Consider the following 17,235-nt stretch of genomic DNA (forward strand, 5'->3'; position numbering starts at 1 on the left):
AATGAGTCATGATGCCATCTGAAGTAAATGACACAGCCTCCTCCAGGGTCAGGAGTGTAGACACATTTCAAGTCTCCTCAGCCGATGTTTCCATCAAACCAATTTCCTCCCTAATAATAAATACAATGCATCTACATAGTGCAGAACACATAACATTGCACTGCATCTATTATTAATAAATTTCATTCTTGTGAATGACAATAGTTCGACTAATAGTTTTAAGAAATACATGTCCATTGCTTAATGCCATCTTCACATATTTCTTTTAGGAGCCCTAATTGTTGTTACAATTTTTGGGCTCAGGTATGTCAAATGTTAATTTATCCTGTGTACTAGCTGACCAATATTTCCTTTTGAAACCACTTTCAAAATCATTCCATCATCTGAAGACTTCAGAATGGGCACTGCCACATTCTGATGCATCTCCTATCAAATAACCTAATGCAAAACCTGTTTTTTGTGAGTCTTCCCATTTACTTGGGAATGATCTAGAAACTACTTCTAAAAAATAAACAAGATGTGCTTCGCCCTCAGATTTAAATTCAGGAACTTACTTGGATAAATTTAAACCTGATCTTAGCGGGAATTCCTCCAGCTATTCTTTAGACACACCTACATTAGCATTGTTCCTCTTTTTTGAGTTTCTGATTGTGCTTTCTCTAAAGCCTCCCACAATTTTTGAAATTCTTTTTTTTATTGTGCAGTACTATCCATAGAAGTAGTATGCTCACTAAAAGATTCCACAGTGTCTTGCATCTTTTGCTGTACGAAATTGTGCAGTTGTTCCTCTAAACTGGTTAAGGTTGTATTTGGATTTAATGCCTACTAGCTTTCTGTGGTTTAATCTCTTTCTTGCATCATTGAGATTTCATCACTTACTACTGGGAAATTCTCCTTGAACTCTGTAAAATGACCTTTAAGTTTAGTAGTCACTGTAGTACTGTATCTACTGTTGCTGGTTGACTTTCGGTTAAAGTACTGACTTTATGTTCTAAAGAATCTACTCTCATTTCTTGTGTTATTGTATGAGACAGAAATTTTGTTTTAAAGGTTTCCTGCACTTTCTTATTTATGTTTTCCTCTAATTGCTTAATATACCCTTCTTGTAAATTCACTTTAGTGTTCTTAATATTTGTAATCTTTTACCATTAGCTTCTAATGTGTTCGTAAGACTAGTTGTTAATTTTGAAAGCCATGTAGGCATTTCTGATGGTGCCATGGATTCCACTGCTTTTGCTTCCATACATGCATAATGACCAGCTTATGTTAAATCTATTATAATATAAACTCATAGTTGAAGTAATTAATCACTGATAACTGAAACAAAATTATGACCCAAAATCTCACTGTTCCATTTGTCACAAAGTTTCACTGCCAGTACTGTGGACATAAAATGTTTGTATTTAACTCACCGGATGATGTGAACTGCATGCTGGTGATTGTTGACAGCAAACTGCTGATTCATAGCCGATGTGCCATCAGTGATCAGCGTGTTGTGTTGCCAATGGGCTGCAGCTGGCTGCAATGTGTCACAGAGCTGTGCAGGCTGTTGATGAACTACTGCTGCTGGACCATGAAGCAATGCCGTAGCCTTGAAATATGCATTGGCTCATAACCAGATGTCATTTACCAAGTTGGCTATCTTCTCCAATCCCATCGTGAATTTATTTTTAGATTGCAAAAGTATGTAGTACGCGTTCAATGTTCATGTTGCACATACTCCATTGCAGTTGTTCTGGCTGGTGTTCACAAGTTTCCACAACTATTGCATCCATGAAATTACAATTAACGTCTCGAAATATTGGTTCAAGAAAATTTTGGATAACTTTTCTTCTATAACACCTTGAAATTTGTGTCACTTTATAAGTTCTCTTGTTGATTCATTGTTGCTCAAAGCAACATCTCATTTCTTCTTAATATTTTGTTAAAATATCTTCAAAATTTGTTCAATTTTCTTTTTAAAGTTTCTTTTTCAGTTATACACCACACTTCCGACACACTGTGAAGTCTCCACATGGAGTGAAATGGATAGTTGTGTGTGTGTGTGTGTGTGTGTGTGTGTGTGTACGTAATATCTGCGTTGGCTCTGTCGCTCAAAGTCAGTGTTACCTTTTTGCTAATTCTTGTAGCTAATAACGGATGCTGCTGTAAAAGTTCTCATAGTCCAGCTGTTCTGTATCAAGTCCATGAAAGAACTCGATTTCATTGGACTACTTCTTTCAGCAATGCGGTGCTGAAAGAAAACTCTTCACGACTCAGCTGTACTGAAATTATCAGTTTACTACTTTCTTCAATGATTCTTCTATTTTTGAACAACTCAGGTCAAACAAATGACAGATCCACTTTACAGTAACGTTCTGAATAATAACAATCATTTAACTCAACATACATTGAAGCATTTTAAGGAATGTCGACCATCAGAATAAATCAGTTCAGAGACTGTCTTTATTGTTCTGGCCCTTGAAAATGTTGTTGACCCTCTTGTTGTGAGGAGCTCACCACACCTTCCATATGTACCACCCATCATCTGTAACCAGTGACCTTCTTTTTTCATATTTGATTGTGGATTTTGGCTGCTGCATGTCCATATAATGTCCGCACTTTCTGTGCATACAGATATGAGGGTGCACACAGTTGTTTTTACGCTGCGCCAAGTTAACATAGAACACCATCACCTTTGGTTACTGTAAGAAAACACAGTGGAACACGATGTTCTAATGAACAGCAGGTTACACAACAAGTGTTATCCTTGTAATTAGTAATACAGTCTAAAGAAGAAAATGAAAAAAAAGTACACAAAGAAGGAATTATTCAAATAGGATGGAAGTGATATACATTTACAGGCAAACAAATGACTACAACATCAGAAAAATTGGAGGATTTATTCAAGAGAAAGAACTTCACAAATTGAGCAAGTCACTAATGAATGCGTCCACCTGTGGTGCTTATGCAGGCAGTTATTCGGCTTGGCATTTTGATTGATAGAGTTGGTGGATGTCCTCCTGAGGGGTATCATGCCAAATTCTGTCCAACTGGTGCATTAGATCATCAAAATCCTGACCTGGTTGGAAGGTCCTGCACATAATACTCCAGATGTTCTCAGTTGGGGAGAGACCCAGTGACCTTTCTGGCCAGGGTACAGTTTGACAAGCAAGAAGACAAGCAATAGAAACTCTCATGCGTGAAAAACGTGAATGCTGAAATGTAAGCCCAGGATGGCTTGCCATGAAGGACAACAAAATAAGGTGTAGAATATGTCAATGTACTGATGTGCTGTAAGGGTGCCATGGATGATAACCAAAGGGATGCTGCTATGAAATGAAATGGTACCCCAGACCATCACCTCTGGCTGTCACTGTATGGCAGGCAACAATCAGAATGGTATCCCATCACTGTTCTAGTTGTACCCAGACACATCTTTACTTGTCATTGGGGCTCAGTTTGAAGCGGGACTCATCACTGAAGACAGTTCTACTACTGTCAATGTGATTTCAGGCTGAATGTACCCGACACCACTGCAGACAGGCTTGTTGGTGTTCAGAGGTCAATGGTAGTCAGTGCAAGGGGCACTGTGAGATCAGCCACTTTCTGTGGGCTGCCTATTAATGGTCCTTGTGCTCATTGAAGCACCAAATCCAGAGCTGTTAGTGCCTCACTGACAATTGCTCAATCCTCATGCTCTGTCGCCTCTCTAGGTCTAGCTCTTCCTTCTCAATGCTGTGCCCAGCCGTGGTTCACCCATTCCTGCTAACATTGTCAAATAGGGGCATCACTCCTATTCAAGTATCAAGCGATTTGCCGACTACACCGACTGGCTTCTTTGAGCTCAACTACACACCCTCTCTAATGCTGACATCTGTGTATATTGTTCACGTGCCTGTCTGCGAGGCATAGTTCTTGTCAAACTGAATACACGGAATGAAATTCTCAAAGATGTTATTCCCTGGTATTGACATGTCCCCTGCTTACTATCACTGCGAGCTGCACAGTGACATTGCACTGCAGCATCACACATCCATCCATCTGCCACCAAATTTTACAATTTTCCATTTTCCATTGATACCTGTGTGAATATCAATTTGTGACCAATTTGCATAATTCCTTCGTGGTGCATCGTTTTTTTGTCTTAGAGTGTCAATGTGTTGCCACTAAAACAGCTCTCAGATTTATATGGCCCCTCAAGTAGCTCCATTTACTTCAGTTTGCCTTAGTCAGACTGAGAGGTGTGTTTTGATTGTTCAGTTGATACATCATTGCTCACAAAAAAAAAGAAAAATTGAAGTTCAAGTCCAGAGTAAGTAGTTTTGAGGTGTCTAGAAGCTCAATGTATTTCTTTACATCCATTTTCAGCCATTGTGGTGGTATGGTATACAATATTCTTGTGTGGTAGAACCAAAAGTTGCAAAACCAAAACCTACACATGTAACAACTGACACAGAAATACGATGTGGTTATATTACTAGCTGATTAGTTAAGTGTATCAAATTCGCTAAAGAAAATAAAAGCTTTCTTATGAGACAGAACTTCTGGCCAATACTTACATTCAGACAAAAAGTACCTGTGTTTAGTTGTTGCAAAAGGTTGTAGTGTGTTTCCAGAAGTTTAATAAACACAACTGATACACTTAAAGAGACTTTAGTCATCAATAATGTATTCTCCTTCCCTATTTGCAACGGTCTGCCAACAATAGTGTAACTTTTTGATTCCGCAACTGTAAAAAAATTGTGGTTCTTAGAGAAAGAAGTCTTTGAGCCACATTTGGAGCTCAATCTCATTGGGAAAGGAATTTCCGTGTGGGTTGTTTGATAGAGAGCAGAAAGAAAGAAAATATGAGGGTGCAAGAATAACGTAGTTGCGGAATGACTTCCCACTCCAACTCCAGTGTATGTATATAACTTTATGCTGTCTTCTTGTGCATTTTTCTTGGTTTTCGAGTGCAAGACATCTCAGTTGTTGACAATAAATGTCAGCAGTGAGGGTTGCACCCCATTGAAACAGTTTGGTAGTACTCCACACTGTCACTATTCCACCATATGTATGACATTATCTTTTGTGGATGCACATGGGGATTTGCTGCTTTGTTTGGGTGCAGCCATTGATTTCATTTTGACACATTAGCATAAAGATGCCATTTCTCATCACTAATGATACAGGATAGGAACAGTCCATGTTGTTCACAAACCAGTTGATGACGAGCAAGCAGAGATACACACATGGCCACATGTTGATTTTTGTGGTTTTGGCTTAGAGCAGGCAGTATCCACACACCTGATTTTTGAATCTTTGTCATTGCATGCAACTGTTGCATGATGGTGGCATGATCACAGTCCATCATATTTGATAGTTCTTGAGTACACTACTGTGGATCATTGCATTTAAACAATTCCTGAACTCCAAGAATCCCTAACATCAAAACCATGATCCTTAAAATGAGAAAATCATTTTCTTGGCATGCTCTGTCTAGTGGCATTATGCTCATACACTGCACAAATGTTTCTGACTGCCTCAGCAGCTTTCATCCCTCTGTTGTTGCTGTGATCTATCATTTGAAAGTCAAACAGAAGAATATGTTGGAAATGTCCTGATTTCTCGACTTGGCACTCGATTTTCTAATGTCCACAGCTCCACTCACTATCTCCAAATGAAAAAATGACAATAAGTAATCACAAATAGCAACAGTAAATTGCAAATAAAAAATAATGATTGATAAATAAACATGTAGTAACCGGAATACCAACATGCAAAACAAAAATGCTATGAACTTATGCACCAGTGTAATCTTAAGTATGCCAGTAGATACATACAGAAATACAAACACTACCCTAGCTTTCAGATCTCCTTATTAGGAGACAGGAATAGGTTGGGAGATTAAAAGGAAAGGCAGGTCACTCAGACCACATGATGAGAGGAACACCACCTGTTATGAAGATGAATGGTAAAAATGAAACAGGAGGTGTCAGAGCTTGTAGGAGATCAAAGAGTACTTTGGTGAGAACTGTGCCAGCTTAAACCCAGTTGTTATGAGGACAGAGTGAAAAGTAAAGGTGGATAGGAGGAAGAAAAATGAATAGTGCATGTATAAGCTGCTTCAAAAGGATATAAGTTGCAGTGATTATGCAGAGACAAGGAGGCTTGCACTGAATAGACTAACACGGAGAGCTGTCTCAAACCAGTCATTAGACTGTAATTACACAAAGTAATCACACACTTACAGCTTAGGTCTTGATAAATTCTTGTTTTAAAGATAAGTATTTTGTGGTATATGAACAAGAACACTTTAATGTATCATTCACTTATGTACAGCACTTACAGCATGCTTGGATAAGAAAACAGCTGACTGATGCAGAGTAACTATTTCAGCATTATTGCATGGAACATATATAAAAACACCTTGCATAACATATTACAAGACACAGAAAATAATTAACACTTAACGTTAGGTGACCTGGGTGGCCAGCTAGGGCTGCAACCAGACTGACCTCTACTAATAACTCTGTCAAGAACAAAGATTGTGTAAATGTGCTCCAAGATTTGGCTGGCTGTGTGGACAGTTGCTCCATCCTGTTGGAAGTAAGTTGATGTGGTTACATACATATATTCACATCCAGTCATATCCACTCATATGGGCCACTTTTATTTGCCCCACCCTGTTCAAAAGGAAATATCCTGACTCATTCACACACTTACTCACTCACTCACCGACTCATCATCTCCCATCCCAAACCACTAAGGACAGAAACTTGAAATTTGTAGTAGGTGTTGACCATATACTGTAGGCATCATTTAAGAAGGGATTTTTTGAAATTCCACCACTAAAGGGATGAAACAGGGGATGGAAGATTACTTGAAAAAAGTCAATATTAAGGCAGTGGGATGAAATATTTTATGGAAAAATTTCGTTGTGAAAGCATTTTTGAAGCTAAATCTATGAAAATTTGAATTTGGCTTCTCAGTTAGATCTAACAATATATGTTTTTCACTATTTTTGTAAATTCAACCACTATGGTATGTGGGGGTAAAATAGGGGGTGAAAGTTTTTATGGAAATATTTCATTATGCAAGCATTTATGAAATTAAATCTATGAAAATTTGTTTTTGGCTTCTCTGTTAGAAATAAAAATATTTGAATTTCACTTTATTTCGAAATTCAGCACCTCGGGGTGTGAAATAGGGCTAGACTAATTCACTGATTCATCATCACTCAGCTCAAACCACCGAGGACAGAAACTTGAAATTTGGAGAGGAAGTTGATTTTATTTCAAAATTCCACTACTAAGGGGTTGAAGTAGGGAATTAAAGGCTTTTTGAAAATATGTCACTATTAAGACAATTTTAAAGCTAGAACTATGAAAATTGGAATTTGGTTTTTCAGTAAGAAATAAAAAATATGCATTCTAGCACTTTTGGAAATTCAACCTATAAGAAGGTAAAATAGTGTGTGGAATTTTTTTTGAGAATAAATCATTATTAAGGAACTACTAAAGTATTTTTAAAGCTACATGTATGAAAATTGATATTTGACTTCTCTGTCGCAAATTGAAATAATACATGTTTCAGTGTATTTGGAAATTCAGCCCCATAATGGAGTGGAATACAGGATGAAAAGTTTTATGAAATTATATCATTAAGAAAGCATTTTCAAAGCTAAATCTATGGAAATTTGTATTTGGCATCTCTGTAAGAAATAAAATAAACATGTTTCACAGTTTTTGTAAATTCAGCATCTAAGGGGATGAAAATTTTTAAAATAATATTTCTTATATTAAAAATTTTGAAGCCAAATATATGAAAATTGGTATTTCACTTCTCAGTTAGATATAAAGAAGTATGTGGTTAAGGGATAAAGTATTTATGGAAATATCATTACTAGAACACAAAAAACATGTTTAACAGGGACCTTGGACTCCAGCTGATGGAATCATTTTTTAGTCAGGAGTACATTCAGAAAAGACCACTCTTCGATGGCCTTAATTAGTGTGAAAAGTTTAGAAAGTGTTGTAATTTGTGAATGTAAAAATTCTATTACAGGAAAACAAAACAAAAATCTGTGCAGACCACGCAGTCTACGTAAATGAAGCAGCATGTGCTAAGTTAGTGTTGTCATATTGTGCTACAGACTATGTCATTAAAATTACCTTCCTGCCCATTGACATTTGGACCATTCCTTGTCTTATTTAGTTCAATTTTGAGTGGACTTATCTGCATACTTCCTTCTCCTACTGATGTGTGCCTTATATCTCCTGGTAATAGAATTTCTGTTGTTGATACTGCCCCCACAAATCTACTCTTTCCTGCATGTACATTTGCCACTACTTCAAATATTGCTGGAAGGCCATTCAGTGACTCACTATTATAAAAGCTTGAAACATTCAGAACCACGTCTTTTAATACTCTTGTATCATTTCCTTCTGCATTTTCTTCTTTTATGTCTGGCTCAATCTTATCATCTCTATGAACTATAATGTCTTCTCTGACTGACCGGACTGTTCTACCACCAGTGGCATTGTTATCTACCTTAACTACTGTGTTGCCGCTTTTGTCATTATGATCCGCAGGCTCGTTCAAGTTGAACTTCCTGCTTACCTCGATCATTCACTGTTGCGTACCAATTCATACACACTGGTGAGGAGAGGTGGGCTACAGCGTGGTGCAGCAGCTGTCATTGTGGGAAAGCTGGACGGGTGTAGAAATGATGAGCAAATAAGCAAATACAGTAAACAAAAGCTCTACTTAAGTGGTAGCTTTCTCCAAGCGCATGAAGACTCATTACAAATAATGCAGCAAGAAACAGAGCCCAGCTAATACAGTAGTGACAAGTATGTGGCTCTCTGAACTAAAACGCGAACAGTGGTATCAGAGTTGCAGCTAGGTGATGTCTGCATAGCATCACTTAGTGAAGTGGCTCGGAGTGAGAGTGGGCCGTGTGGCTGCTGCCGGGGGTCCTATATTGCAACAGCAGAGCTGCAGGAGGTGTGCCTCAGCAGACACACACCATTGGGTCTGCCAGATCCCGCACAATTACTGTCGGTGTCTGATGGAAACTTGCATTGCCATTGCCAGCTTTGAGAGACAGTTGGGGTTGTATCAGCACTTTATACTACATTCACCTTAATTATAAGGCAATCTGATAACACAACCAGACTTGTCCCAAACTTTCATTGTCACTGATGTTTTTACCTATGATTTCTGATCACTGCCGGTAGAGGGATCTCCATGGCGTATGTAAGAATAGTTCTAGTGGGGGGAATGGAGTTGATGGGAAATGTTGCAGGTTCAGTGCATCTGAATGGATTGTACTGATATCATTTCATGCCATTGCAGCTTCATTAATTTCATTTTTATCAGTACATTGTGCCAGACTCAGAAAAAAGAGGCAGGGAAATGTACAACGTATTTAGCAGTGTGCAAAGCAGTAAAATATGTCATTAATTTATATATCTGTTAATTTCTGTATCTGTCATGTTCCGAGTACAGAACTCAGTGTTTATTAAAATTTTAATAATGAACTGGAACTCAATTGCCTCCATCTACATTATTTGTTTTTTATCTGTTAGAATTGCTAATTATGACAGTTCTTTTGCAGCAGACAGTCTCTCTGGTGTCAGCTTAGAGGACAAACTTCCTGTCAGTAACTTGCACCAACATAGCCTTTCTGTGAATGCTGCAGCTTCAAGAATAACAGGGGAAAATTCTGAGACACTCTCCACTGGATCTTTGATTGTGCCCACTGTCTCTTCTGTAAGTAGAACAACCATTTTTATATTTCCGATTACTTGAACTGAAAAAAATACAGTGCACAATTGAGCCACTCAGAAAATTAGCATGAGGGTACTCCAGATCATAAAAAATTCTTCATATGATACAATATATTTATTTACTAAATCTTGTTGGAAAGTTATTGGCACTAACATAACAATTTTATCATTTCAGAACCAGGAGCAAAGCACCAATTCTACGGATGTTACAGTAGAACATCAAATCATTGAAAATAAATCTTATAGCAAAAATCTGATTGCCGATTCTGACAGTAAGAGAATTTATGGTAGTAATATACCAGATGTCATTAAAATGCACCATGATGGCCATTCCCAGGGCTTTGAAAATAATTGTAAAGCTGACACAAAAATGTATTGTAGTGTAAAACAATATTCAGAGATGTTACATGGTGAGAAAATACCGCAGAAAACGGAAGAAACCAAAATAACTGGAAAAACTGTTGATTGTGCATGTTCCTCATTGGTGCCAAAAACGCCCCAGACATCAAAAAGAAAAGACGTTGTGGATGAAGGACAGTGTACTAATAGTGAAACAGTATTCCAGGACAACAGAAATATTCAAAGTGTGAAACGTAGAGCAACTAGCCAGTACTCTGAGAGGGGAGGTCTGGAGAGTGCGCAGTTATTTAAAAGTAATGAAGAAAGAGAATTTATTGAAAGACAGAACAGACAGTTAACTGAAAATTTATCATCTGTGTGTGTGAAAGGTGCAGAACAAAATATATTGTGGTGCTCAGAGAATTGCTCATTGGACTTTGCAAAAGACTGTGTGCTCCATTCTCATTGCCAAGGTAGGACAGAAAATTATTCAGCAGTAGAACCGTATACATGTCACTGTAAAGTATATTCTGGCATCAGCCTCTCTTTAAAATGGAAGTTATACCTCAACAAATGTATTGACTCTTCTCCGTGTATAGCTTCGTACAAAAGGTAAATGAACAAAAAAAATTGCCACATTTGTAAAACCGTATAGTTTTTTAGTTTTTACATTTGTTTCTTACTCATAATTGTGATCTATTACTCTCTCATGTGCCTCTTCACATTCCATGTCAGCAGTTTTTTTTTTTTTTTTTTTTTTTTTTTTTTTTTTTTTTTTTTTTTTTTTTTTTTTTAAAGTCTGGTGTTCCATTATGCATGTTTTCTTTCCACAAGCATAACTCCTATCCCATACAACACATTATCTGCTTCCGAAATTATCCTGGCCTCAGCCTATGGTAACCTACTGTCCCTGCACCCTCCACCCAACAGTTTCCATCCCCTCTGTCCTGTCACCTGCTTCGTATCCTCATCTCCTACCCTCTTTGTTTTGTGTGCTGCCAACACACCCATCTAGCTTTCCCCTTCCCCTTCTCCATTCCTCTATCCCTCTCCTTTTGTCCCCCCTCCCCCCTTTTGCCACCTTACTCCCCCACAGCCTCCCAATGCTGCACCTGTTGGTAGTCTAGTCTCTGCACAATCTGCCAGACAACACTCTTCTCTTCCCCAACCCATATCCTGCTATCCCTTCCTCTTCCCCTCTCCTGCCCCTTCAGACTGCTGCTTCTGTTCTGTATGACAATTTCAGTCCAGTCTGTGCTGCCAGAGATGGCAATCATGTGTATGAGGTGTACTTGTTTGTGTGAATAAATATACGTGTGTGTGTGTTTCCTTTTCTGATGAAGGCTTTGGCTGAAAGCCAATGTGTAACTGTCTTTTAGTTGTGCCTGTCTACAGCTCTGTGTGTCATGTTTGTGGTGGGTAGTAATATATCTTTTTGTTATGATGTTGAATGTTGATATGACATACTAACTGCACCTGACCTTGTGAAGACCCCAGTACTGGAATGGTCCCACAATGCTCCAATGGTGACACACTCTGAATGTTTTGTGCATATTAACACTGAACCGTTGATACTTGGAGGGGGATAGTAAGCCTGTTGATATGTGGACGGCAATAGTGAGCCTAAGCTGACATTCATTGGTTTATGTAAAGACACTCTTGTCAGATTTCATTGGTGGCAAACGAAATATTGCAATAATGCGTATTCTTCTTTGATTTGACTGTTACTTGCAATTCCCACACTAAAGTGATTTTAATAATCCAACAAAAGGGAAGCATAATAATCTGTTTCACTAGGGAAGAAAATGGATGTATCAAAATCTTAATTGTAACCTTGTCACTTTCATGGCTGTAATGTGTATCCATTCAGGACAACTGTAGAAAGATTTTAATATATTTGTTGAAAATATTTAAACTTCTCATCATGAGTATATTGAATAAAGATGCCCATTATTAAGACAACATTGTTAAAAGGAGAATTAATATTACCCATAGCATCAACTGCAGATTCGTGAAACTGAGGGACATAGTCTATTGAGAAAGTTCCATGCTTGAACACAGGCCATATGGTTATTTCAGCAATGTAACAGGCTTGTATTTCTTTTTCTTTGGCTGTGGTGTCCATATAACCATTTGTGGGGTGGATGTGCAGCAGTCATTGATTGACCATTTTAAAAACTCTTGAAGACTCATCACTGGAATTGAATGTATAAATATCTGCATAATTTTGTTAAGAATTATCAGAACATAATACTATGGGTTTCTCAAGTACATGGTATGCTTTTAGCATGAAATAGCAGACCAGTATTTCAACTATTCCATAATTTGTGGATATTTCTGAGAGGACCATAATAGCTTTGTGGAAAGGGTACAACTTTGTAATACAAAAAATATATGGATGGCAGTTTAAAGATGAACTAATGTTACTGTTTTATGGGTGTTGCATATCATGATGGGATTTTGCAAATGTGATGAATTATTGTAACCAGTCCTTGTGCAGAACATGAATATTACAAACAACTAAATTTTTTTAATTACTTGAAACACTTACCCCAAGTTGGATGTACTTGATTCTGACTGCCAAGTTGAATCATTGCAGAGTCTTCAACACTATTACAGACAGGAAGTTGGATTTTTCCTCAGTAAGCAGTAGTAGCAGCAAAATATTTCACAGATGGTGGCATAGTATCAAGTATGTAAGCAGTACACATGAGAAAACTCTATAAATATCTACTCAGAAGGGATGCAATTAAAAACAGGAGATGCAACGTCATTGTACCCTATATATCTATCATAGTCTCCTTAAGATTTTTGTGTGATCTATCTTAATAAACAGTGAATAGTGTGGAACAGTACTAAACACCTTTGTGGAAGTATAAGAACACAGAATCTAAATCTTTACCCGCTTGTGTTATTTGCAAATCATTGTGTGTGAAAAGAGTGACTTGTGTTATGCGTTAGTGAATTTTTCTGAACCAGCACTGATTCTGTGAGATAAACTTTTTTTTTTCTCAATTGATTCCATAGTGTTTGTAGTATGCTCTAGGATTTTGCAACAGGTCAGTGTTAAACATATTGGTCTGAAATTTTGTGCATCCCTTCTTTTATCTTTCTTGGTTGCAGGATTGGCCAAATTCAGTGGCCACGTGCAAAGACTTGCTGATTGGTAGTGGAAGGACAGCCAATACTCTTTTTCTGGTGACATGGAACTATTCATTGTGCAAGAGATTCTGAATAAATATGAGTTATAAAAGGGGCCATGTCTCCAACGTACTTAGTGCAAAACCTTATGGAAATTAAGTCAGGCCCTCATGTTTAGGTAGTCTTAATTGTTTTCAGCTCGAGGAATGTATATTTCCATATTACCATTCATTCGTTGATACATTGTGTCCCATGAAGGATAACTTTCAAGGAAGTTGAACAAGTCAAGATAGACATTAACAAAAGACAAGCAAATCATAGAAACTTAATCTGTGCACCGTTAAACTATCACTATAGTGCTCAATGCTCTTTGTGCTTATGATAGATAAATGTAATGTAGTAAATTAGAAAGAAAGCTGCTGTTTCCTCAGTTGTATTAAGTAGCTGTCATTAATCTCAAATTAGTAGCTTAATGTGTACTTAATTACATTGGTATTTTTCAGTGGAAATTGGTATATATTTCTGCATATGCAGTGTTGTTTTTATATTTTTACTAGCTGTACCCAGCCACATGTTGCTGCGACTCAGTCTGGTTAAATGCTAAAGAAAGAAAAGAGAAAGCTCACAATCTAATATGTATGAGAAATTGGATATACAACTAATCTTCTTCTCCTCCCTGTCTCTGGCCACCCTCTCCTCCCCTCTCTTTGTCCATCTCATCCTGCCCCCCCCCCCCCCCATCTCCTCCCAGCCCCTTTCTCTGTCCAGCTCCTCCTTCCTGCTTTCTAGAGTCATTCCAATCCCGGGAGTGGAAAGACTTACCTTAGGGGGAAAAAAGGACAGGTATACACTCGCGCGCACACACACACACACACACACACACACACACACACACATATCCTTCCGCCCATACACAGACATGGATATATCTGTGTGTGTGTGTGTGTGTGTGTGTGTGTGTGTGTGTGTGTGTGTGTGTGTGTGTGTGTGTGTGTGTGTGTGTGCGTGCGAGCGAGTGAGTGTATACCTGTCCTTTTTTCCCCCTAAGGTAAGTCTTTCCGCTCCCGGGATTGGAATGACTCCTTACCCTCTCCCTTAAAACCCACATCCTTTCGTCTTTCCCCTCTCCTTCCCTCTTTCCTGATGAAGCAACCGTTGGTTGCGAAAGCTTGAATTTTGTGTGTATATTTGTGTGTCTATCAACCTGTCAGCGCTTTCGTTTGGTAAGTCACATCATCTTTGTTTATATATATATATATATATATATATATATATATATAGGGAAACATTCCACGTGGGAAAAATATATCTAAAAACAAATATGATGAGACTTACCCAACAAAAGCGCTGGCAGGTCGATAGACACACAAACATACACACAAAATTCAAGCTTTCGCAACAAACGGTTGCTTCATCAGGAAAGAGGGAAGGAGAGGGAAAGACGAAAGGATGTGGGTTTTAAGGGAGAGGGTAAGGAGTCATTCCAATCCCGGGAGCGGAAAGACTTACCTTAGGGGGAAAAAAGGACGGGTATACACTCACACACACACACACATATCCATCCACACATATACAGACACAAGCAGACATTTGTAAAGGCAAAGAGTTTGGGCAGAGATGTCAGTCGAGGCGGAAGTAAAGAGGCAAAGATGTTGTTGAAAGACAGGTGAGGAGGTATGAGTGGCGGCAACTTGAAATTAGCGGAGGCTGAGGCCTGGCGGATAACGAGAAGAGAGGATATACTGAAGGGCAAGTTCCCATCTCCGGAGTTCTGACAGGTTGGTGTTAATGGGAAGTATCCAGATAACCCGGACGGTGTAACACTGTGCCAAGATGTACTGGCCGTGCACCAAGGCATGTTTAGCCACAGGGTGATCCTCATTACCAACAAACACTGCCTGCCTGTGTCCATTCATGTGAATGGACAGTTTGTTGCTGGTCATTCCCACATAGAAAGCTTCACAGTGTAGGCAGGTCAGTTGGTAAATCACGTGGGTGCTTTCACACGTGGCTCTGCCTTTGATCGTGTACACCTTCCGGGTTACAGGACTGGAGTAGGTGGTGGTGGGAGGGTGCATGGGACAGGTTTTACACCGGGGGCGGTTACAGGGGTAGGAGCCAGAGGGTAGGGAAGGTGGTTTGGGGATTTCATAGGGATGAACTAAGAGGTTACGAAGGTTAGGTGGACGGCGGAAAGACACTCTTGGTGGAGTGGGGAGGATTTCATGAAGGATGGATCTCATTTCAGGGCAGGATTTGAGGAAGTCGTATCCCTGCTGGAGAGCCACATTCAGAGTCTGATCCAGTCCCGGAAAGTATCCTGTCACAAGTGGGGCACTTTTGGGATTCTTCTGTGGGAGGTTCTGGGTTTGAAGGGATGAGGAAGTGGCTCTGGTTATTTGCTTCTGTACCAGGTCGGGAGGGTAGTTGCGGGATGCGAAAGCTGTTTTCAGGTTGTTGGTGTAATGGTTCAGGGATTCCGGACTGGAGCAGATTCGTTTGCCACGAAGACCTAAGCTGTAGGGAAGGGACCGTTTGATGTGGAATGGGTGGCAGCTGTCATAATGGAGGTAATGTTGCTTGTTGGTGGGTTTGATGTGGATGGACGTGTGAAGCTGGCCATTGGACAGATGGAGGTCAACGTCAAGGAAAGTGGCATGGGATTTAGAGTAGGACCAGGTGAATCTGATGGAACCAAAGGAGTTGAGGTTGGAGAGGAAATTCTGGAGTTCTTCTTCACTGTGAGTCCAGATCATGAAGATGTCATCAATAAATCTGTACCGAACTTTGGGTTTGCAGGCCTGTGTAACCAAGAAGGCTTCCTCTAAGCGACCCATGAATAGGTTGGCGTATGAGGGGGCCATCCTGGTACCCATGGCTGTTCCCTTTAATTGTTGATATGTCTGACCTTCAAAAGTTAAGAAGTTGTGGGTCAGGATGAAGCTGGCTAAGGTAATGTGGAAAGAGGTTTTAGGTAGGGTGGCAGGTGATCGGCGTGAAAGGAAGTGCTCCATCACAGCCAGGCCCTGTACGTGCGGAATATTTGTGTATAAGGAAGTGGAATCAATGGTTACAAGGATGGTTTCCGGGGGTAACAGACTGGGTAAGGATTCTAGGCGTTCGAGAAAGTGGTTGGTGTCTTTGATGAAGGATGGGAGACTGCATGTAATGGGTTGAAGGTGTTGATCTACGTAGGCAGAGATACGCTCTGTGGGGGCTTGGTAACCAGCTACAATGGGGCGGCCGGGATGGTTGGGTTTATGAATTTTGGGAAGAAGGTAGAAGGTAGGGGTGCAGGGTGTCGGTGGGGTCAGGAGGTTGATGGAGTCAAGTGAAAGGTTTTGTAGGGGGCCTATGGCTCTGAGGATTCCTTGAAGCTCCGCCTGGACATCAGGAATGGGATTACCTTGGCAAACTTTGTATGTGGTGTTGTCTGAAAGCTAACGCAGTCCCTCAGCCACATACTCCCGACGATCAAGTACCACTGTCGTGAAACTGAGCGAGGTGGCGCAGTGGTTAGCACACTGGACTCGCATTCGGGAGGACGACGGTTCAATCCCGTCTCCGGCCATCCTGATTTAGGTTTTCCGTGATTTCCCTAAATCGTTTCATGCAAATGCCGGGATGGTTCCTTTGAAAGGGCATGGCCGATTTCCTTCCCAATCCTTCCCTAACCCGAGCTTGCGCTCCGTCTCTAATGACCTCGTTGTCGACGGGACGTTAAACACTAACCACCACCACCACCACCACTGTCGTGGAACCCTTGTCCGCCGGAAGATTGACGATGGAATGGTCAGCCCTCAGATCACGGATAGCTTGGGCTTCAGCAGTGGTGATGTTGGGAGTAGGATTAAGGTTTTTTTAAGAAGGACTGAGAGGCAAGGCTGGAAGTCAGAAATTTCTGGAAGGTTTGGAGGGGGTGATTTTGAGGAAGAGGAGGTGGGTCCCGCTGTGACGGAGGACGGAACTGTTCCAGGCAGGGTTCAATTTGGATAGTGTC

At 39.9% G+C, this 17,235-nt stretch overlaps 1 protein-coding gene across 3 annotated transcripts in view; it reads left to right on the plus strand.

Moving 5' to 3' along the window:
• LOC126253525 (beta-alanine-activating enzyme) overlaps positions 1-17,235 on the plus strand; it is a 186,295-nt gene that overhangs the window by 120,149 nt on the left and 48,911 nt on the right. For 2 of the 3 annotated variants that reach the window (XM_049954905.1, XM_049954902.1), the window contains exons 8-9: positions 9,584-9,738; positions 9,931-10,706. In XM_049954905.1, coding sequence (XP_049810862.1) covers positions 9,584-9,738; positions 9,931-10,706 — 931 coding nt within the window. The remainder of the gene's footprint in view (positions 1-9,583; positions 9,739-9,930; positions 10,707-17,235) is intronic. The other variant, XM_049954904.1, reaches the window with a different exon arrangement.

The sequence above is a fragment of the Schistocerca nitens genome, chromosome 4 (genome assembly GCF_023898315.1).
Source record: "Schistocerca nitens isolate TAMUIC-IGC-003100 chromosome 4, iqSchNite1.1, whole genome shotgun sequence".
NCBI classification, from domain to species: domain Eukaryota; kingdom Metazoa; phylum Arthropoda; class Insecta; order Orthoptera; family Acrididae; genus Schistocerca; species Schistocerca nitens.